General features: G+C 37.5%; 1 protein-coding gene across 1 annotated transcript in view; it reads right to left on the bottom strand.

Moving 5' to 3' along the window:
- Positions 1 to 24,662, bottom strand: part of WAPAL (wings apart-like homolog (Drosophila)) — a gene marked incomplete at its 3' end in the record, with an annotated part of 63,609 nt that overhangs the window by 27,569 nt on the left and 11,378 nt on the right. Inside the window, exons 2-3 of the mRNA XM_009700308.1 lie at positions 15,485 to 16,534; positions 8,944 to 9,062 (exon numbers count right to left, since the gene is read on the bottom strand). Coding sequence (XP_009698610.1) covers positions 8,944 to 9,062; positions 15,485 to 16,534 — 1,169 coding nt within the window. The remainder of the gene's footprint in view (positions 1 to 8,943; positions 9,063 to 15,484; positions 16,535 to 24,662) is intronic.

Below are 24,662 nucleotides of genomic sequence, written 5' to 3'. Positions count from 1 at the left end.
AAAATGACGGGTCAAACATTCAAGTGAAACACAGAAATTTAACTTGAAGGAAGACAACAGTTTGATAAACATGAGATTCACTGTTTAATAGAAAAAGCTAATGGTGTTCTGTATGCTGCTTACGCTGAGTGTGCTCAACACTGGTCAGAAGCAGAAGCCATATGGTTATGGTTACTAATTTGGCCTGAAACCTATGTTAAGTCTAATTAAAAGGGACAGGGTACAATACTTAGACACATCGCCACAATACTGGAAACATATCACTTCAATTGAAAAGAGAAAAACACCTGCATCTGCCTGCAAGTAACTGTACTGGCACAAACACATCCTTGTAAAAATTGTTAGACAAGATTCCTGCCCATTTTGTTGCTGCATAAAGGCAGAGAGAGAGAGAGACACACACACACACACATCCCTCCATAACCCCGCCTCCCCTCGCCGGTTAATCCTAATCTACTCAAAGTGTATTAGTCTACTAACAGGAAAGCCTTACAAAATTGTAACAGCAATGAAATTCCAGAGTCATATGGTTGGTGTGTGCATCCATGCACACCCACATAAGCATTTCCATTTGGATCAGTAAAATATTTTTCAAATAAATCTCCCAGATGTCCTCAGTTATAGCATTGTGGTTTGCTTCACCAAGTCTTCGAGTACGCTCACTAGATTCCTTTCCGATGAAACCAAACTTGAAGATGCTCTTCCAGAGAGCACCTACCTCACACAAGCTGCTACCAGGCATTCCCTAAAGCAACCAGAATAAAAACTTCTACATGTGTATACTGGGGACACTGGGCCTTCAACACCAACTGTTTCACTCTCAAGATGTGCTCGTGTTGCATCACACTACTATTTAATGTACACGAAGTCACAGATGGAGCTGAGTGAACCAACCACGCTCATACAGCACACGGGAGCTGTGAAGACAATTTTGCGTTTTCATCTGCATATAAATTAAGACCCCACTGGCAAACGAAACAGGTATAGGTATATTTTAATCTCTTTGAGAGTTTTTCCCATTTTGGAACTTTCTACAGGACCAAGGCCTTCTGCAATGTAACATTTATCCTACACAGTTATCCTGCATTGCCTAATTACTAAAACACTGAGTTAATTACTGGGAGCTACACAACGTACTGGTGGGTGTGGGCAGGAATATGAAGATGCAAGAGAGAATCTGGTTTCAAAAAATGTTTTAATGCATCTTTGCTTCTTGGCTAAGAGTTAATACCAGTATAAAGTATAAAACACAAAGCTTCTACCATGACGTTAAATATTTTCCCTTCAACTTGATTTCTTTACTTCCTGAAAAGCCTAAGTACAGACATAGGGAGAGGGATTTCTATGGTTATTTTTCATTTGTTCCTCTTGCCTCTCTGAGGCCTTAGTCTGTTACCCTCACGGTGCACTTTGCACCCCTACCTTTCTCAGAACAAAGCTACATCTCAACCGATAACATCTTTCTTGACACTGCATAGGAGAAGAAATGCACTTCCAATAACATTGCCACCACAGTTCTACCTGACAGTTGCATAGGGAGGACAGACATGGAAGCACTTTTGCCAGGTGGAAGGATCTCAGCTTGGTATCTATCAGAACATACCCTTCTTCACCATGGTTTAATATGAAGAGGTGGGAAGAAAATAATTTTGATCAGCATCAAATTATTATCTTGAAGTTAACAGACCAACTCTTGGTATTCGCTCTCACTCTGAGATGGTGTCAAGGTGTTATGCCACAAGTCAATTCAGTGAAATTACAGTGGCTACTTCACTCTTCAAATTAAGTGCCTAATCTAAAAACCTGCCAGTCCTGATTAGTATTGTGTTTACTAACTTAGGAATTGGTTTTGGTCTATTTACATTAATAACAGAAGAAAAAAAAAAAATCCCTAAACGGGAAGCACTGGGAAGCAAGTATTAAATATGCTTACCAAAGAATCTAGTTTTGCAAAGGTTAAGCGAAATAGTCGTATCAATATGAAGCTTTGGTTTTAAACAAATCAACTATTTAAGAAACAATTTATTCTTACCTTTCATCACATTTTATCTTTTTCTTTTGATTTATTTTTATTCCAGCAATATAAAAGTTGCTTAAAATACACACACTGTTTATAATTGATTAGCACTTGAAACAGCTCATCTCTTGTGCATTGTTCCAACAAATAGTTTTTGGACAAAAAAACAACCCACAAAAAACACTTCAGTTCAGGACTGGGCAGAGCATCTGCCAAAAGCACCAACCAGTAAATGAAAGGAATGCACTGCAGCAGCAGCAGCACACTGTCACACACTGTCAGACCGGACCACCACTGTTTGTCAAACTTCTGATGAAACAGACTGCTGGCTTAGCACTAAACTGATACAAGCCAGAGATTTCACAGAATATTTTGATTGTCAAAATTCAGCTCGACTCCTCAGAGTCAAAACAGCAAATGTCAACTAATAATCTTTCCTATAGAAGAATGCAGTTTTGATATCCTAAATTAGGATGTAAATAGTAGCTCTATGTGTGTAGTAGCAGCAGTTTAATACTGCTGAAAAAATGCTTTGTTATAACTGTTCATCCTTTTGGTAGGACACACTTTTCCTAAAGGTTATGCAAGGCAAAGACAAGCAGGTTTTTCTTAAAATTAGTTCTGATCAGTCTACTCTGATCCTACCATTGAGTATCTGAAAAGGGCTATGACTGTTACAGCAAAACTGTAGAATTACACTTCTGCTGCTGTTTTTCCAAGACTATTTACTTAAAATAAGCTATGGAAAAATAATTAATCAAAACCACATGAGGTTGTGCTCTTAAGATAGACTAATCTTTCACATACATTAAATCTAAACAAAACAAAACAAACCCGAAAACCCCCCAAAAACCAAACAAAACCCCAAACACCTCTTTAAAAATCTGATTTGGGAAAATCCAGATTCATTTTCAGGCAAGCAAAAATAAATGTTACTTGCAGGATGTCTTTGATAAACATCTACTGCAAAGTATAATACAAGCTAAGTGGAAAACTACAGATCACAGCCTAGTTTCTTTCCCCTCCCACACACACGTCATTGTCATATTAGCCGTCAGATGACTCAGTCAAACCAAGAGCCATGCATGGTTTCGTACTTCTTCAATTTCAAAATACTTTCAAAGATCAGGTACAAGTATTTCATCTTGGACTTCCAAGTAAACTTAGACACAGCATTTGTTTCAAGCTGATATTTATAGCTTCTTCCAGTCAGCACAAAGCACCTGTGAGAAAAGCTCACATCCACCTGGAAAAGATCTCACAGGTTATACTCTTCATGCTTGTATTACAGCAAATCCTACTGGGAACAACAGGATCATATGTAAGCTTTATTTTCAAGGATTGGCAGTTTCTCACAGTGTCTAAAATTTATAACAGGAATATGGCAACTCAATGAAAATAAGCTACTTATGGAAAAAAAACTGGCCACAGGACAAGAAAGATGCCATTAAACACTGAACTATGGACTAGTTGCAGATCAAACTGAACTCACACAGAAGGGAAAAAATTTTTTTTTTGCTAGTTCAGCACTTGATAACTGGAAATTAGTGCTCTTCACACAGCAGTGATTTAACTCCTCCTTCCAAGTGATCCATCAAAAAACCCACACTTTGAAATCCTGTACACATTTCTGTACCTTGTTGGGCACGAAACACAGCAGTTATTCATAAAACTTGAATAAAACATGAAAAGCAATAAATAGCTACAGACTTATGACCGGATCAAATTTTTATATTGGATATAGCGTTCAGAAGCAGTCTGTTGGCTAAGCCATGTCTGAATTCAGCAATGATTTCATTCATGTATTCAACACTACTGTCATGACTAACTCTATTAACGTCACTTGATCAAAGCAACACAAGTAATCCTGCTAACACTGGCTGTGTTTAGTGAGCATTTCTCACTTGCAATGTTGACTTAACCAGGTTAAGAGGACTTAATCTCTCTTCTTCAGTTCCCTCAACTGAGTGGATACAATTGTTTACAGTCTCCCAGTGAATCGGACTTAGATTTATGTTAAATGTTTCCTTTTAGTGGGTTATTTTTTTTTAACACAGATGGGTTCCTCAATTTAGTTCAATACACAGCCTTGGGAAACTGAAGGAGCAAGGGAACAGGAGCGAGCAGGTGGAGCAAACTGAGAGCAAAGGCAGCTTCATCAAATACTTCTGTCAGTACTTTTTGTCTTTTCAAGCAAAATCAGTCCTTAGAGTAGGTTGGGGGTTTTTTTTGGGGGGGCGGGGGGCTGTTGTTTTCTAACCTGTAATACAAGATCTCAGCTTTTCCTGACAAATGCATTCTACACTAGTGGAATAACTTTCAAGTAATGCCACTGTTAAAAACAAGGAAAGTACTTTGCATGGGAAACTCCATGGGCTGGTACTTGAGTGGGTGGCCCAAAGGAAACACTATGATAATCAAGTTAGCAGCAAAGAGGTTTTTCCATACCTTTTCCTGTACAATCCAATGTGTGCAGAACAAGAGGGGGGAAAAAAAGCACACTGATGTAACATTGTTCTTCCCATTCACCGTGTACACATGGGGAAACGTATACAGTCGCAAAATAGACCGGTTTTCTAAAGCTAAGACCTCAACACGTGAGTTTAGAGAAATTTCTCCAGGCATAGCAAGACAAGAGAATAAGAAAAAAATATTTAAGCTACTTTAAATTCATCTATAAATATTCAATTCTCATTGCAAGAGTGAGTAGTTAAGGGAAATACACAAATTTTAACTGAAGTCAGAAGTCACTAAGCAATGGACTACCACTCAGGTTAGTTTTTAGTTTGAACAATAGTCCATGAATCACCAATGCAGACTGTTCATGTGGTGAGTACTTTCTTCCTCATGTTACCAATCATAGAAAGTGTATGTTTTATCCTCTCAAAATTTTGGTCTTTTATACGTGCTAAATCACATTGGGTTGATACTAGCATGGAAGCTTTATGAAATACACTCAGTGCAAAACACATCAACATCTAAGAAATTAATTCCAAAAGACTTGTTTCTAAAGTTCATCTATTCTAAAGCACAGGAAAAAAAATTATCCTGATATAGCACTCATCTAATATGTTGAAATTTCATGCTACTTTGAGAAAACTTTTGAGCATGGAGACTACTTTTAGCTATGTGTGCTTGAAAGAGTCAGCTCTTTTTTCTGTAATAGCTCCTTTGTCCCACTTTGTGCGACACAGTAAGTCTTCCCATATGTCTCAGTGGCACTGAGGAGCACTTACAGAAGGATTATAGTCTTCTCCCTCTCCCTGGACCCTCAGCCGAAAGGCTCCCACACTTTCTAATTGCAATTTGCAACTTTTATTTACATTCTTACCTTGGAATTACTTCAAAGGTAATCAGTATTCACCTTGTCTAGGTTGGCTTCCTATGGCCACAAGTAGAACTAGGATCAGCATAGAGTTGCAGGTCACTTTTTATCATACGTTTCGAGTTTAAGAGCAGACAGCCATCCCAGAAAATTTGCAGTTCAGAGGATTTGGTGGTCCTTAATGACACGGTGGACAATAGAAATGCTGAACTGACAGTATGGCTCTGGCACAAAACACCAGGCACAGTTATCAACTTCTAGGACTGATCAATCAAAAGATTAACTTTGGGAACAGACTAGTTCTCTTTCTCTTAGATTTCTAAGTTTGGGTTTTTCTCCCAGGTTCTTATTTAGAGACATACATAGTTTGCATAAGACCACTGGGAACTGTTGCAGAGTATTCCTACAAAAACTGATTCTCCTCATTTGCTGACTCCAGCTCAAATCTGTGGTGAGAGGGGCAGGAGCAAGACAGCTCAGGAAAGAATTTTTACGGTCCCTATTTTCAAGCCTTTAGTCTGAGTAGGTTTGGATCATAGCCACAAGAAGTTCTTTCATACCTTACTCGGTTTTGCCTGATAATTGAGAATTAGTTTTATCTCCAGAAGAGGAACTAAGCACAAAGGCACCAGCAGGTGGGCATATCACAGCCCCAGAGAGCTCCCAAACTTACATGCTAGACCAGGAGTTACTGAACCAGTCGAAGTAAAACTGTAAAGAGCTGCAAACAAACTTTTGCAGATGTTACTCATGTATGTTTCACACCCATAATTTGCAAGTGAAGTAATGCCAATATTTATGTACTGTAAGTACATAATTATGTTGCTACGGAACATAATATTCCCCCTGTAACTGAGGCTCAGGCTAAAGAGATTTCACTTACTTAAAAGCAGAATTCTGGTTGAGACTTTACATACCTATCATAACGTACATGTTACTGAAACTTTTATGCTCATTATTATGTGTGTGAAGAGTCAGTGATTTCAGTGATATCCTTACATTAAAAGCAGTTTTTAGAAACACTGTTATTCACTAAGTCAATAATGTCTGTACTCTTTTATTACACATATGCCCAAAGTTTCAAGAACTGGACTTTAACATTAGAGTACAACAGTCAGGTTTCAAAAGCACAAACATGGGCGAGAGTCCTGCTGACTGCAAACTGGAAAAAATACTTCAGCTTTCTGGATCTACTGAAGTTTACCACCACCACCTGTTGCTTCCTAAGTAAGAGCCGGTTACTTTGTAGCTCAGTGTGATGCAAAGTGCCCTAAGTCTATCATCACCACCTAGCAGAAAATAATCAATAGTATATCTGCTAGTTTCTACAAGGAAAATAAATGGTGATGAGACAGTGAAGAAGTTCCAGAGATTTTTTGTTTGTTTGTTTATTTTTAAATCATTTAGTTATGGTCAGGTTAATACTTTTAGTTCATTTTTTTTTTCATTCCCAGAATGAAAAATTCCCTTAAGATGCAACTGAGATTAAGAGTCTCTAGCTATAATTTAGGAAGATAATTATAGCTTCTCTAATTACCATCAGAACAAGCTTTACAAGCTTTTTTAGTAACTCCACGTAACAGCCGTATGATTAGAGAACAGTGAAGTTTAAAATCTGAATCGCAATTACAGCAATTTCTACTTCTATTATATTACTACAGGGTCAAAAAGGCTGTTTAATTCTCACCTTTCCCATTCGAATTAAGTTTATTCCCAACTGAGAATGTTCTAGAGTTGAAACCATTTTCTCTCATATAGTATGATATTGCTGCAAGGTTTTTTTCCACATAATTTCGTGATGTATACATTTAAAGTTAAATATAAACCCTCAAGTATTTAAATTATAAAAATTAAACAAGAAACACATAAAATGCTATTGTAGAACATTATTTGAAGCATATAAATATTTAAACACTAAAAAAATATTCCATATTTACCAGAACACCCACAGCTGGTTTATGCTGCTAAAAAATACAGCAAAAAAGGTACTGTTAAATTTACATTCCCTACGCTTCTGTTTCTCAGTCTATAGAAACACGTTCACTGACAGGAAGCTGATTTTTAAAAAATGATTACTTAATCAGCAGAAGCTGAGGAACTCTCGTCTTCAAGAAACACTATTTCAGTTCTGAAAAGACCCTCCTCACTTATCGATAGCTGCAGCTAAGAGCTCCTCATTCTGTCCACAATCACGAAGTAACAAGAAGCAATGCTTCTTTTCCAAAGGGCATTACAACCGACAGCACTTATTGGTCACCTGTCCTCTCAAATGAAAATATTCCCTTGGATGTTTTGAGAAATAAAACAAATCTGTCCTCCTTCCTCCACCCACAAATCCACATTTTTAAACGGAAAATTATTATACAGCAACACAGCTGGGGAGATAATAAATCTTCTGGATCTGGAAGATCCCCCCCAAAAACCCCACAAACAAACAATAACAAACAAACAAAATCAAACACTTAGAAAATACGTCACCTGAAACTATCTTATAACACAAATAATTGGCTACCTTTATGAGAAATTTTAGTGAGAAATTAGAAATTCTAATCATTAGAATTCTTTAGGAAAAATAACACAAGGAAAATAATTTTTTCAAAAATTCTTAGAACTGTTAGACTGCTGAACATATTCTGAACACATATAAAAGAGAGTTTCTATTATAACATTGAAACTGCTGGGTATTGCAAATTTATGGAACTCAAATGGAAAGGAGGAGAAATACAAGCACATTTCCCTCTCCAGTTCCCTGTTTCCCTTATTACACCAGTTCCAGACTGCAACAATGGCAAGACAGCTACTCTCTGCACCAGACAACGGGAACACGTTATACAAAAAGCATATGAAAAGGCCTTAAGCATTAGAAATGGGTATTCTGGACAATCAAGTCATAAAAACTGCATTTAATGGAGATTACACCGATCCCACCATTGCAAACTTTCACTTAACAACTAAACACAACTTTTGCTGTATGCACATTTTGAAAAGCCTCAAAATACTGAGTAACCTATAATAACAGGTAAGATAAACTACACCTAGCATCAACAAAATAAATAAGCTCCATCCACAGTACGAAAGGGCAAATTCATACAGAATGCCACATAGTTTGGGTATACAGGAGGGGGACCGAGGGTTACTTTTTTTTTTAACTAGAAGAAAACCTCACTTTTTCACGTGGCATATAGGCACTTGTCCTTATAAAGACTATACCAAGGCCAAATTTGAAGCCCTCAGAAAGGTTCAATGCTATAATATGATAGATATTTCTTGGGAGAGCAAAGAAAGAAAAAAAAAAAAAACCCACACATAGCATTTAACAATGCTTTGCTTTAACAATCATCTAGAAGGAAATGCATCTAGGTTGCATGTTACCATTATGCAACCCCAGACTTGCATCTGAAAAGTGAAATTCCCAGTAATCGATACAAAAATTTTGCACTTGAAGGTTTTACTTTGAGATACGATCTTAAAAGCCAACAAATTATCTGAAGTCCAGATATAAACTGGGACAAAAGCCCTGTTACGTACATATGAAGAAACATCACTACTGAAGAGTTAATTAAAATAAGACCCTTGTCTTGGTCTCAGTATCATTACTTACCCGCTTTGGCCCACTAAAAATCTTCCTGGTATTTTCCTTAGATTTATCACCTTGTTTATTTGTGGATTTCTTATTGCCTTCAGGCACACCAGATGCATCCTCTGAAAACTCCATAAGATCTGTAAAAGGTAAATGCAGACATGAAACAACCACATTGAAAGCTGCTGAACTGCTGCAGCATTTCTTGCATCTGACATTGCTCCCTGTATAGCTTCTGAAATTACACAATAAACAATCTTCAAAAAAATCAGCTTTAGAGCCAAACACAGTTTGGGACGGAGTTCAGGTTTACTGACTGAACTGTCATAATACGTAGAAGATACATTATAAGGTACATGGTCACAATTATTACAGCACCTCTTGCCCATTGTGTAAGTTTCAAGTTATTCTTTCCCATTTTATACTCCTGTGAATCCCTGGTTACCTTTTATACGTGTTTACTTATGGCTTACTGCTACAAGTCTGAGCAGAAGACGAACTAAACAGTAGATAGGGTTCTTCAAAAGTGGGAGATTAAGAGACTGAGAACAAGAATACTTCCCGCTACAACTACAGGATCGAAGAGTTGCTCCCCCTTCACTTCTCTGGAAGGCAGTCAAATAATCTGCTTATTCTGCTATGAACAGTATTAAAGAAATATGGTCATCAGGTCAGAAAGGAATCAACTAGAAGGAACCACTGAAATGGCCTTTCAATGTATTCAATACTTGCCTTATCAGTAGTTCTAGTACTCAGTTTTGGACTGTAAATCTGCGATCCACCACTCCAATAAAATTCTTGTCCTAATTTTTTTTTCTTTAAACTTGTGTTGTATTTGAAGCATTATCCCTTGGAGACCAGCTTATGTTCTTTTACTTGGCACAAACCAGAAGTTACCATAAATGTCAAGATGGAAATAAAGACAGGGACAGCGAAGCACTGTTTCATCTGATAAACAGTTCCGAAAACCAATCTATTCCAGAGAAGCTGCTGCTATCTGAGAACTGCACTGCAAAAATACAAGCAGGATGGATGGGTTACTCTAATCCCAAGTGCACTCACATCCAGTAAACAGGACCAGTCAAGCACCTAGGTAAGGAGGCAATCAAAAGGAAATGAGGCAAGCAATTTTCTAACGGCGCTCACAAGGACACAAAACTTACCCAGTCTGGAAGATATAACTATTCTTGAAGTAAGGTTCAAAAGTTTCTTAAATTGCAGTGAATTTCAATGGGCTTGGCAGCACCAGGGCACGCAGGATGTCCACTGCAAGGTACCTACCAGAACCAGCCTCTCACATCCCAGCCCAATGCTTTTGAGTTCAGTTGTACAGTGTCAGCGCAAGAGCTTAAGAACAACAACATGAACAACCCCTCTGAAAATAACTGACTTTAAAAGATGTTTTGATAAAATTAGTCTAACAGAGGAAAAATATTACAGATCAATTCCCGTTAACTTAAATGAAGTAAAACTACTTCCAAATCTATATAAAAGTCAACTTAGTCCTTTGCTGGAACTTACCAATTAAAGGAGTCAAATCAAATTGCTTTGATATGTGTCTTTACAAATCCTGAAATACTTTTGAAGAAGTCAGGCTCTGAATGTAATTCCCAAAGAAAGTGAAACCAACAGAACTGGACCCTCCTATGATAGATTAAAGGCTAAAACGTAACTCACTTCACTACAGTAATTACAAATATGCAAGTCACTCTAGAAATGCAAGATGCATTTTCACCCACCAAATCAGCACAAGACTTTGTGCCTTGCGCTAAGACTTGGGAGTAGGTATTGTATTTAAGAATGTATAACACTGTTCTGTATCAACTAAGCCACGAATTTCAAATTGTCTAAGTTTCTTTGTTTGAATTCTACTCCTACGTGATCCTGAGCTATCCTATTTAAAATAAGTCATTTTAAATTCAAAGAAACTTCTTAATAAAACTGTTTCAACTCCTACTCACAATAGGATAATTTTGCATTTTTTGATGTTGCTAGCATATCAAACACTTTTATGATTAGTTTCTTAAGATTATCTGGAATGCTTTTATTTGAGCAATGCTCTTTGAGGCCTTCTAGATACCCTAAAAGCACTCTGCGTACATGTATCTTACCAGATTTTAATAGCTAAACTAAATAGGGCATGGGGGTGAAGTCCTTTATTAACATTAACTGAGCCAGGCAAAGACACCAGTAGTTTGGTAAGCAGTGACACTAATGAAGCTTGTTTTCCTTTTTCTCAATATGGGAGCATGCAAAGCCTTTTCTCCTCTATCCAACCACTTTCAAGGCATTTATAATCTTTGAGATAATTTGCCTGTCTCGGTTAAAATTGGAAAGATGTTCAAAGACCAACTAGAAGGCAACACCATAGTAAATTTCCTGGGGAAAAACAATCCAGTTTTGTTTCAGTGCCTGAGGGTAATTCTGCAGAAAATTTTGAAGTCCAAACAGGACTGTGCCTTGGAGGACTTTGATGTACTCTTAACTGGCTAAAAATATTTACCCAATTAAGGTGATTCAGTTTCTGAGGAGATGCAAAGGAAGAAAAAAAAAAAAAAAATAGGGCAAACTTGCTCACCAGAAGTGAACTGAGTGCTAGATGCTGATATACAAAAGCTATTCTATTATCCCAAAAGATTACAGGAATCTCATCTTGATCACTGAAAGGAAAATGAATACATGACACAAATGTTAAGTTACATATCAGAACTGATTTACAAAGGAAAAGGCTAAACTGCAATACTTACACAACAGTAACAGGATAACTGCTAGTATAATTTAAATTAAGAATACTGTAGTTCATCATTACTGTACTACTTATGAGATAATATAGTGAAGAAGGAGGTGAAGTAAATAAAAATAAGGATGTTAGAAAGGTTAGATCGTCATACTTTCCTTTAGCAGAAGGTTTCAGGGCAACTGCTCTATCCTGTTTATGTCAATCTACATAGAGATACAGAAACATTTAATTTTAGTCAGCTTTTTTTTTTAAATGCCTGTCACTTTCTGTAATTATTTGGTTGTCGTTGGCCAAAATGAAATGCAGTAAAACCAGCGATAACATAGTCCCAAGTGTCCCAGTTGAACAGCTAGGAAATAAAGCATTCTGAGACCACAAGTTTAGAAGTTAAACGTATTAGAAATCTTAGTGACCACCCAAATCACTGACAACCATGGCAGGATCTTTAGAAAAAGGCAGAAACAAACTGATAGCACAGTTATTTCCAGACATATAACACCATCCCACAGATACAGGTTTACTCTTTAAAACTGAAGTTTAAAAGTTATTTTTGGTTAAGCCTTACTCTTCTTTGACACTAGTTCAGATTTCTCTTGGATACAACTCCCCATTGAATAATATAGTCAAGTAATTAAGCCATTTTCCTCTGGTATTAAAAGCTTCTCTTTACTAGTCAACCTGTATTCTGGCTAGTGAAACGATACAGGTACTGTCTGGGATCTAGTAAAGTCTCATCAGTACTTTCAGCCCCGGCATCCTGACAGACTGCAGCTGGGAGGATGATGAGTGACAGGCGCCTTTGCTTTACTGGGCTGCTACACCCCTGAGAGAATTTCAGATTGCAATGGCAAAAAACATAGCAACTTTAACTAGAACTCAAGGCTTCACCAAAAATCTCAGGCTCATAAAGTTATGAAATATCTTCATTAAAAAGAAGAGTCTGTGAACAGTATCTAGGAATTTAAAAGTCGGAGCACCTTGTGGTTTGGGTTTTTTAGTTTTTATTTGTTTGGGTTTTGTTTGGGTTTTTTGGTGTTTTTTGTAACCATTTCAGCAGGCAACACTACTGTAAAAATCAGCAACAGAAAAGACACTTCAGTGAAAAACAGTTTAACTAAAATTGGATTTATCTACTTTGCATTTTTTCCTGCACTAACAACATTGTCCATCTAGTCTTTGGTGCTTCCTTAAATTTCATTTGCAGAAACATTTAAATATGTATTATTAAACTTACTTTCCCTCAACTGTGAGCTACTACACTGGAAGGAACAGTCCATCTCCAGTTCAGTTAGAAAACTTTAGCATGATGTTCTATGGTAAGATTCTATAATACGTTACATAAAAATAGGCCTAGATTATGGTAACTAACCAAATCAATACTAAGCAAAAACTTTGTAAGACTAACAGAAAGCATCAAAACTCTTGAAAAACTGGCTACACCATGTAACATTCTTTATGCACAGAATGTCAAAACCAGCCTTAGGAATTTCCGGGGCTGGAATTCAGAGAAGCAGTCTGCAATCTCACCTGCCAGCCTTGAACAGGAACACTGGATTTTTATCTGTGGAGTTATTCATTAGTACAAGAACAGCACATACAGAACTCAGGTAGCATTAGCATCTCCCAGTACTCTTTGTAACTTCAGGAAAAAGGTTTCTTGTGAGAGATGTTCTGAAAGCTTTTTCTGAGGCTTGGATTCAAAACTGGCATTTTCCATGGACACAGAAGTCACTTTTTTCAGTATGTAAAGACGTTACCTCACAGCAATGTCACATATTTTGCCACAACTTCAGGCTTAGATCCAGAAGTCCTTGATAAATTCTCAGACTCAGCATCACTATATTTAAGGACCTTAATATCGCTGTTCTGAGAGATCATGATGCTCAAAATTTTCAAAGGTCTGAGAGAAGACAGCATGAAATATATCAAGGAGTCCTACAAGCTTCAGGGCAACATCAGAATCCCTGTTTTATAATCTGTATTACAGGACTGAACTAGGGAATGTGCTGCAACTTAGGTAAATAACTTCACGTCACCCTTTCAATTTCCAGAAATAAAAATGCAAGTCAAATCTCACCTGGCTACAGTAGCACAAAACAGGAATCAAATGAGGCAAAGAGATATAAAATAAAGGAGAAGCATCTCTCAGCAGAGGCACTGAGAGGTAGCTCCAACTCTGAGAAGTGGAGAAGTATATTAAGAAAATAACAGAACAAAAATTTACATCTACCCATGCCATTTGAATCTCTTCAGAAAATATTTCAGATAAATACTCTGTGACACCTCAGACTATAATGGTCTCCTTGGTGAATGTAGTGCTGAATGCAAACTGTGGGTATTTTGAGACTCCAGAGGACAGCAGCTGAAAGGATTATTCGATAGGTCAGCATCTCAGCTGCATTAACTGCATAAGCCATTTTTTAACTTGAAATAAACGGCTGAGCAAAGACTTGTCAGAGAAAGGAACTCAGACGGAATATTTCATAAGTGGCCCTGTAAGTTAAATCCATCTTCCAAAGAGGCTGGAATGCAAGTGTCTCATCATAATTAAATTTTACGAAAATTTATGAAAACAAATCAAGGTGAGGTTTTTTTGTTTGAAAACACAATCTTCTCATATAAGATCACTATCAACTTGGTCCTTTTAGAATTTACAAAAAACCTAGCAGTTACATTTACCTTTGACTAAAAGGCTTACAGACAATTCTGATTTTAGAGACCACTACAATTAGAACAGAGAAATAAATATTTTTTTCCTATGAAATTTTATTTCTGGATTACATTAGCAGAAGCTATTTGTAGGAAAAAAACAGCTTCTCCACCATTTGCAAGGCTAGACTTGAGTCCTCCCCTCTCCCTATCACAATGAAATACATCTTGCCAAAATCTTAAAAATGCAACAACTTCAGTGAATGGATAAAAACTTCTCATGCATCATGCTCCAAAATGGAGGACCAAAAAGTTCCCTAGAACAGTGGCAGTGTTTCCAAATACTCATTCCAATATACATGATTCTTCAGCATTAGAGTTTTTCAAAAAGAAAAATCTAGAAGTTTTTCTTCCAAAGTTATTCCTTTTCTTCTTGACCAACATACCTCAACCTTGATCAAAGTCATTACGCAGGACCCAACTGACTGACAAGCAAGTCTAATTTTTCAAAGGCACTTAAACACCAGAACTTGCTCAGTAAATTCTGCATGAACAGTGTTACTCATGCGTGTGTACACATACACACACACATACCACCTATGCAGAAGATGGAGACACCTGAAAACTGGGAGCAAAAGCAGAAATACACCAATATGCAGAGGCACACCCAAAGCCAGTCATCTGGCTGGCGGTCCATGGGTCCCCACAGCCACCCTCCTTGAGCTGTCCATCCTCAGGTAAGATGGCACTTGAGAAAGGTCCAAACCGTTTGCAAACACATTCAAAAGCACAAAAAGGAAAAAGATATTTCACATCAATAAGAGCTACTTAAATTTCTGCACTCAGATCCACATTTCTGGGTTGATGTAGAACTACTGTGGGAAGATATCTGCCTTCCAAGCATAGGTACTGTATGCTCAACACACCAAAAAGGTAAGAATCTTCTGCTCAAAACACTCTACCTCTGGCAAAAGATCAAGGGTTATAAAGCATATTTCAAGACAGCTATGAAACACTAGACAGGACCACAGCAGAAATAAGCAAATTTAACTTTTAGATTTCCAGATTGGTAGTACTATTCAATAAACTCCTAGGCATACTGCAAAAAGAACATAATACAAAGGTCAACTAAATTTAAGTGTTAAGTACGTATTCCAGAAGAGTTCTGCTTACCTGCATTAGTACTGAGCTGGCTATCCTGGGAACAGTTTTCATTGCCATCAGAGGTTGACTGGAGTGAAGAAGATGGTGCAGTTCTACTTCGCTTTTTGTTAGCTTTCCTTTCTGCTATCTGCCACTCTTCATCTTCATCGTCACTTTCACTCAAGTCATCAAACCCAAAGTACTTGATTTTGTAATTGGAACTCCCAGAACTTCTAGAGGCGCCTTCATCTCCCCCTCCCTCATCTTGATCATCAAACCCAAAAAACTCTAATTTGACATCCTTTTTGGATTTGGTATTGCTCGGTCGAAACCTGGTTGTAGTTTTTGTAGTAGCAATGTCTGCTTTTTTTCTTAAGCGTCCAGCTTCTCCCAGGTCAGTAGGGGCTGCTGTGGTAAATTCATCGATTCGTTCCATGGTATCCTGTATAGTAACATTACAAACTGACAAGCAAGATGGATGTAGAACAGTGTAGTCTCTAGTCCGTCCAACCGTCCCTCTACAAGTGGTCCCACTACTTAAAGAAACTTTTCTTGCTGGGTTCAGACCATCATTATTCGACTCATTGTTTGCTTTGGATAAAGACTGACTAGTGCCATCCATGAGCTTGTCAAAATTTGTTGCCCCCTGCGGTTTTGCTTTGTTGGATCGACAGTATGTCCTACAGTTGCTTGGCCTAGGAATAGTTTGCACAAGTTCTTCACTAATGGCTTCCTTTGGATTTTCAGTATCTTCTTTATCACACTCCTCATCCTTGCTCTTCACCTCTGGGAGATGTTCATTGTCAAAATCTAAGAGATACTCTCCAGTTCTGGTGTCTTCAGTTTCATCCTCCCATTCATACAACTGAGTTCTTAATGGCCCCTTCGTCTGAGATGTTTCTGATGGAGAGTCTGCTGTTTTTCCAATGTGGGAGTCCCAAGAATCAGGTAAGTCCTTGGTTTCAGTGTTGCATCCAGAAGCATCTGTAGTTTCAGCATTGGTTTTGTTACTGTCTTCAGCATTCTCATAGATGAAATGACTGTTGTTCTCATTATCTTCATTCAAATTCTGTATTTTATCTACAAGAAAAGATAAATTTATTACTAAAAAGCATTATTAAAAAAATAAACACTATTTCAGGCAACTCTGAAAAGTCACAATATAACAGCAAATATTCAGCGTTCAATGACAAAAAAAATTAGAGGTCCTCATCCTCCTGGTTTACACTTTTTAAGCCTTCCTGTTTAAAATTTTTGCTATAATAAAATCTTGTCACCATTTCTAGCAAAAATATACAGTAACTTGAAATAAGCATCACTTTGAAAACATGGGCCCCATGAAAAAAACAGTAGTAAAAGCTAAATACAACCACTTATTTATCTATACAACCTACAGAAAAAAGGAGAAAAAGCCTGCACCAAAATTTTCAGCGAAGCCAATCATCATTCGATGTTTCACACAAGTGACCTACAGTGAATAATTAGAAACAGAGAGATTATAAAGCATTTTCTAATTATATAAGAAAAAAATTTCCTTCCTGTACATAGCTTAAGTGTTCTATTTTATTCTTATGTAAACTTACCCCCCCCCCAAAATCGTTGTTTACATCAAGCTATTGCAACTACACTAGTGTTTCAAGTGAGTTTTGCAACATAGATTTTAGCATCTGATTTGCTTCAGATGCCCTGCTTTAAGCACTTTTTGCTTTTGCATAGAACTTGAAAAGAACAGGTAATATTATTAAAAACACAAAACATGTATTGATTAATGAATTAGCTAAGTTTGCATACATTCACTTTAATACTACGAGATGCACTACAGTAGCCTACTGTAGTCAGGGAAGGGGATGCATGGGCAGGTTACAGCTGCTCTTTCAGATATTCCTGGTCTAAGAACCAGATAGTAGTGAGGCATCATCACAGTAGAAATGCAAGTCAGCATGGGCCACAGAACCTACCAGTGAAGTTCAGTAAATTTGCTGAAAATTATCCTATAATCCACTCCTAATGCAGTAACTGTACAGCCACTAAAACCAGTGAAAGTCATCTACTAGCATGTCTGCACTAAAAATGCTACAGTCCCTGTTACAAACTGTACAAGTTTTGATCCATGTACCCTGAACAGAACAGCACACAACTTCTGCAACTGTTCTTTTATTTTGCTGCTTCAAATGAAAACATTTGGACTTCCAGAAGAAATACAGAAAACGCAAATCTCATCACAATTTTCAATTACATCACTTCTGAAATGCAGCTTTTCACAATAAACTTCCCCAGATCTGAAGAAGAGCTGCTGCCAAAAGTTAGTCTTGCACGTCTCCAGCCCATAGCCACACTTGCATCTTATGCTGCCAATGAGAATAAATTCCACTGTAAGAAATCAGTTTTTGTAAGATTTGTTTCCGGCTGACCACCATTACAATAGTAATGCCCGAAAAGACATTCACTAAGTCTTCCACCTGTTGTCCTCTAAACTGGTGAGGATGCCATTGCCTTTGTTTTCCCTGAATACCAACAAAAGCTCAGGGGATTTGGTACTAGAGTTTCATGAAGACTGCACCCGCATCTGCCAGACTCTGTTGTTGCACCTCACACACAAAGATACGCAGAGATACAAGTGTGTTATTTCCTGGAAACAAGATGAGCAGAAATTTCTTGGAAGTTTCTGAGACAGTATAACCAAACACAGCAACCAAGGTGTCTACTACACTCACTGTACTGGGCCAGGAGAAGCAAGATAAGAAGTCTGACTGGAATGCAGAAAGACCCTGACGCATAAAAGAGTAACACATAATGAGATAAACTAAAGAAACAGAGGCAATCGGGACAGGGACAAGTAGAAAAAAAACCAACAAAAAATGCTATAAGAGAACATGCTTAGAAGACACAGGTGCAGAACGCTGCAGTAATGAAAGAGGCTCTACTGGCAGAAAGCAGCCCCTGAGGTTCAAATCTGTTAGGCAGCAAATGCTTCCCAAACTCATCAGTAACATGAAGGCTTTAGCATCCTTTAGCATGAGGCCTGACTGCATTATACTTCATCAGCTACCAGTTACCCAAGTGACATGAAAGTGTCATAGCACTGATCAAAGAGTTTCAACCTTCCTGACAAGGAAAGTCAGCATCGGTACTGCTCCAGGGACTTTTGTTCATCTGTGTTCAAATTAAAATGGCATCATCTAAACACCATCCTTGCACGTATGGTTTAAAAAAGAACCTTAAGGTGCAAGTAAAAAATTCTAGTAAAAGAAATGACTACCAAGCCAAGTTTTGCAGGAAATTGGTTTAACTCCAGCTGAAATTCCTCAGGGAGACAGGACAAGTAATACCTTACGAACTGCATCTAAGTTTTCTGGGAGTCCAGCTGAGGTCTGTCATAGAAGTTTACATACACAGTTAGAAAGAAAAAAAAAAGCTCTTCACAGAATATATGAAATGCAAAACTAAATTCCCCAAAGAACATCAGTCCTAGCCATCTCAGTGATGGAATCTTGTTTAATCTTTTCCAGTATCAATACATTATACAAGAAATCTTGTTATTCCCATTTCAAGCTCATGTTTGTGATAAACTAAGAGGTCGAACCAAAATTACTCTTTCTGTAATCAACGAGTGAGTTTGACAGTGTACGATATGTTCCTTTTCCTCCCCATATGTTTAATATTACTGTACAACTGAAGGTTACCATAGCACTTAGGCATAAAAACCAACAAACTACAACTTAAAAAAATTTTCATACTTTCTTGCTAAAATACACTATTTTGCAGCCTCACCACTACTGTTCCATACCTGAGTGCATATTTACTTGAATTAATAAAGTCTAAGCAACATTTAAAATAAGTTCATTTAAAATATGCCTGTCTTGGCTCACTAAACAATACTTAACTGAATTGTTAGGGAGACATTTCTGTATGCGTATCTGGAAAGGCAATGGTGTTGCCATCCTAAAGAAGTCTGGGATTTTAAAGAGCTGCATTTCATACAAGGACCAAATCAAATCTCATCTTCCTAGGGAAGGAATAGAACACATGTGTGCATATGCTTACTACAACCCAAGAATCAAATAATTCAGGAATCTGTTTTGAGATTAAAAAAGATGAAATTTAGTTTTACATTGTCTTAGCTTCAATCATTATCATCTCCACTACAGTCTGTACTCTCAAGCAGAAAAGATGATCAACATATCAAGTCTGGAAAACAGACTGAAGAGGCCAAATATATGTAAGAATATATATAGCTCATACACATCAGTAGCATTGACAAGAAATTAATGGAAAAAATTACCAAGGAATTTGTCTCCAAAGAAACGCTAATCGATTATTCTGAAAAAGTTTTGGATTTGTTTTGGGGGGTTTGCTTTGGTTTGGGTTTTGGTGTTTGCTTGTTTGTTTTACACTCTGCTAGTAGCACATCACAAAAATCGTGACCACCCTATACTACATACTTTCACATATGTTCTCGTAAAACTCCAGATTTTTACTAAGCAAAAAGCAAAGATATTCAGCGAGTGCATATTTAAGTCTTTCACTTAGGATCACTTCATCTGAAATATACTCCCTGAATTCTTCTGTTCATTCATCAGTTCTGAAGTAGTGTTTAGCAGTTGAAACTACTTCACTTTTTCAGTCCCTTGCCAGGAAGTTATTCTGTCAATAACCAAGAGCTAAAGCCATCATCTACTATGTCTTTGTAAGAAAGGTGATCCTTATGACACATCAGCTATCATGCTGCTTTTACTTTAAAAAAGTTTTTCTAATATGCATGAGATATTTCACCAAGTAACAATAAATCCAAACAGAAAATATTTTCATTAAAAGTGTGAATTTTAGTTAATTTTGATGGTGTAATTACATACACTGAAAAACTATTCTACAAATTATCACTCTCTACAACTACCTGAAAGGAGGTTGCAGCAAAGCTGGGGTCGGCATCTTCTCCCAGGTAACTAGTGACAAGACAAGAGGGCTGAAACTGCACCAGGGGAGGTTCAGGTTAGACAGACATTAGGAGGCATTTCTTCACAGAAAGAGTCGTTAGGTATTGGAACGGGCTGCCCAGGGAAGTGGTGGAGTCACCATCCCTGAAGGTGTTTAAGAAAAGACTGGACGTGGCACTCAGTGCCATGGTCTAGTTGACACGGCGGTGTTAGGGCAAAAGTTGGACTCGATGGACTCTTCCAACCTCACTGGTTCTGTGATTCTGTGAAATTGTTCTAGTATATTTTAGAACACGCTAAAATTAGCCTAATATTTCTACAACTCTGAGCAAGCAATATAGTCCCATCTAGTCATCTGTGACCTATTAAGAGAACAAAACTTTCTACTTACTGCAGCGGCCTCATTTGAACAAACTGAAGCATCAGTTGAGAGATACATTGTGACAAGAACAATCCTTCTTCACATCTATTTTCCCCATTTCAATTTTTCTGTACTTGCTGCACTGAGGTTGTTACATTTCCCCCTGTCACCCCCTAAGTGGCTCCTATTGTCATCTCCAATTTCACACTTGCCCAACCTGCCTGCTCTTCTCCTCGTGCTCATTCCCAACACTCCCAAGTACAAAAGTGAGTTAGTTATTAATTCCTCAATGCCAGTGCCCACCACTTCAGTGAGAACCACCTAAAACGCCCAGGTACTCCAAGACATTAGTACATCTGCGTAGTAGTAAAATTTGATCAGACTGGGTTAAGGCAGTAGAACCATATATCTAGTCCTTCCAGCCTTCAACTCCTTGCTTCTCTTCATCTGTACATGTCAGTAAAATCACCTCCTCCAGACAGCTCAGCTGACTAATAAATAACAAATCCATTCTATCCCAGCCAAACAGCTTTACTGATGCTTGGTCTACTACACTTCCAAGAAATTATCTTAAAAGCCAAACGCTCGTCATTAACAGCTCTTTCTGTACCACAGTAGGACTTCTGTTGCCTTTGTATAAGCTATGCAACATTTTAAGGACGTGCATGACCAACTCAGAATTTTGAGTTATCTCTGAAAAGACTCAGTTTTCGCTCTCAGCTAGTAATTTAATACAGCATACAAAGTTACTCTTAAACAGCAAATAAGTGGTAGTTAACCTTCCCCTTCATTTTGCGCCTATCAGACACCAAAATTTCAAAACCACTCAGTACTTCAGAAGTCTTAGTAACTGCAGCAGGGAGTCTTTTCCATCTCCAATAATAAGAAAGGTTGATGGAAAATATCACCAGCAAATCGTTTACTATACACCAGGTAGAAAGTTTGGCTTTAAAACAGGGTCATTGTCATGCATTAGTTGAAAACTAAGCAGTGACACTTAGAGGAATACTTCCATGAAGGATACTTTGTCAAGCCACTGTTTTCATCTCCACAGTGGGTCAACAGCCGTCAGACTGAAGCTTCTGTACCAGAAATTACTGCAAATCACTTGCTAATTGCCCAAAGGTGTACAATACCAGCAATTCCAGTAACCTTGATTTTAAAAATTACTATATTTATCTGTAGTAACTATTACAGCAAAAGCTAGCATGATTGTAGGAAAAATATAACGTATAATTTCATTTACGGATACAGAAAGCACACAGAAAATATGACAAAATGAACTAATTTTGAATGATTAGATATTCTGTAGTTCAAAAGAGGCATGTTGATTTCTCCTCCCAATTTTAACCACAATTAGGCTCTTTGGGGCTCAAATACCAGAATAAGTCTCCCAAGTAATTTCAGATCAGCAATAGCATTTAACTATTTAATCCACCAGAGAGTCTTGTTGGTTTGCCTTTTTTTTCCAGGTACTAGCACAATATTCCTAAGAACCATAACAATCTTCCATAGTAATCATGATTTGTTTTCTGTTTAAATCTCTAGAACTCAATGACCAGAGTATGAGAACCACTCTACATGACTGGCAGGTCTAAATTAAACGTTAACTGATAAAGAAAAAGACCCACACATTTTTACGTACCTCTTGCTTTATTTTATGCTCTAGTTTACGTCACTAGCAAGATAGGGATGTCTTAAATCTTGCTGATGAATTAAGAACAAAAAAAAAGTGAAACTTCTGCTCTTTCCCACCAAACACACTGAGATGTTTTTACACAGAGATGCACAGGACCAAACTTTGCAAAGTTATATTTAAGTTATTACGATGATTATTGTCCCAAATAACCTTTGTAAGATGACTATTAGAGACAAAAATTCAAGTTCATATACAGCAAGACAATCAATTTATAGCAGGCAATACTTCAGACTCCTCTAGATATATGAAAATGTTCAAACAGTGGGAATGTAACCAAGTTCTCAACATCCCACTGCTTTTTCAGTAATAAACCTTTAAACATTAAACAAGTGTGCATCTAGACTTACTACATCATTTAGACTAGATGTATAAAGAGACTATTCTGCTCATACCTTTTTAAAAAATACATATTTAATATAAGTGTTCACTTACTAGATTGAACAAATGCTATGCTATACATCCAACAAAACAAAAAATGCCTCGTGGCTACCACGAGTAGCCATGGTGGGATCGCCTCTTGCCTTTTAATTTCTGAGATTGCGTACAAAAAGAAGAATGCAATTCTAGATGTAATTTAAGACCTTTGTGCAAAAATAAATAAATAAAAAGATAAATTTAATTTTCTTTAGAGCTAGGATACCTACATCCTTCAGCTGGACATCTCTAATAATTTTGACTTTAAGATGTCTCAGATTTCAACCTTACTTTTTCATTAAGTACCCATAACACATCTCACCCTTATTTTAAAAGGTTTTTCTTCTTAAGAAACATGTCCACCTGAAAATGCCCTCCCAAATAGCCCTCAGAAGCATTACTATGTCTTCACTGTACTATATGAGAAAAGGGAAGAGTATCTCCCCACCAACAAAACATTTAGTTCAATCACAGTAATAATAAAAGATACTATATAATTACAGACTTGTTGAGATGGTGAAAGGTCTAAAAATATTGCAAGGCTTTCAGAAGTTGCCAGAGTGAAAGAATTTTTTAATTGTATGCCATCTATAAGTGTTTTAAACTGAATGTTACAAAGAAAATAAGGTAAGTTACTAATTGAAGATAGAAAGACAACTCCCAATACACTTCTTACCTTCAACCTTTAGCTATGTATTGTCTTACAGAACAAAAAAAGTGAAGGTCAATAGTTTTTCCAGAGCAAAAGCTGTGCTAGACTAGTTGAGCAGGACCTCTGGTACTAATTCAAGCTGTCTTCTAGTGCAGGCAGTGAACATAAAAGGGGGACTCTCGGGAATCTCTCTATTTAGCTGGCTCAAAAAATTTCACTTCTGGATTGATGATGAAATAAGAAAAATTGCTAGAACCACCAATAAACAGACCATATGGCAATTTATCTCCACAACTGGCTGAGTGATTCCAGTTACTTTATCTTGTATAGAAAATGGCAAAGAAACAGACACAAACGCATAAAGGTTTTAAAAACGCAAAAACACAAGTAATTCTAAACAGGACTTTTGACTGTCCCCCACTGCTTGGAGTGGTGTGGAATACACTGATTACTTCTTTCTCACCTCTGGTAATGACAAGCACACATAAGGGGAATTTACTGGCACAAGCAATAGAGAGCTGTAACAGCCACTGACCAACATCACCTGCAAGTACAAGGCAGCTTTCTGCAAAACAAGTGAGCATGATCCCAGGACCTAGAAATAAGCATCAAAAGACCAAAGGAACCAGCAAAAACCAGATGTATTACCTATAGCTGCAACAGGACAGCAGAGCCCAGAGTGGTCAGGAGAAGATGCCTAGTATAAGAAACAGCTCAATGAGTAATTAACACAAAGTTTTCCTACTGGTGATTTCAAAAGGAGATACAGGTAGAGAATACTAGAAACTACCTGAAAGTACCTGGGGAGAATGGAAGAGAAAGTAAATGTCTGGGCAGAGCGGGGAATGGGACAGGAGCTTAAGAGGTTGCACAAGTGGTCCTAGGAGCCTGGAGTGTTCTTCCAGGATGTGTTCCACATCTTGTCAGAGTTGCTCTGTTTTGTCAAACTAGAGCTACTTATCTTTTTGCCTGGACAGCTTCACAGATTCCTTCGAGAACTTTCTGGATAGCTCAAACTGCTATTTTCCCATATCATCACAGATGACATACTAGAATATTTACAGTAATGAAACTATATTGATATGACTGACTGACCACCTAGCGTTACACTTTCAGCATTTGGGTACACATTACAAAGAACGATCCTC

Source organism: Cariama cristata, unplaced genomic scaffold, assembly GCF_000690535.1.
Source record: "Cariama cristata isolate BGI_N322 unplaced genomic scaffold, ASM69053v1 scaffold5905, whole genome shotgun sequence".
NCBI classification, from domain to species: domain Eukaryota; kingdom Metazoa; phylum Chordata; class Aves; order Cariamiformes; family Cariamidae; genus Cariama; species Cariama cristata.
Note: the sequence above shows the minus strand (reverse complement) of the source record. Positions and strands in the feature narration are given on the sequence as shown.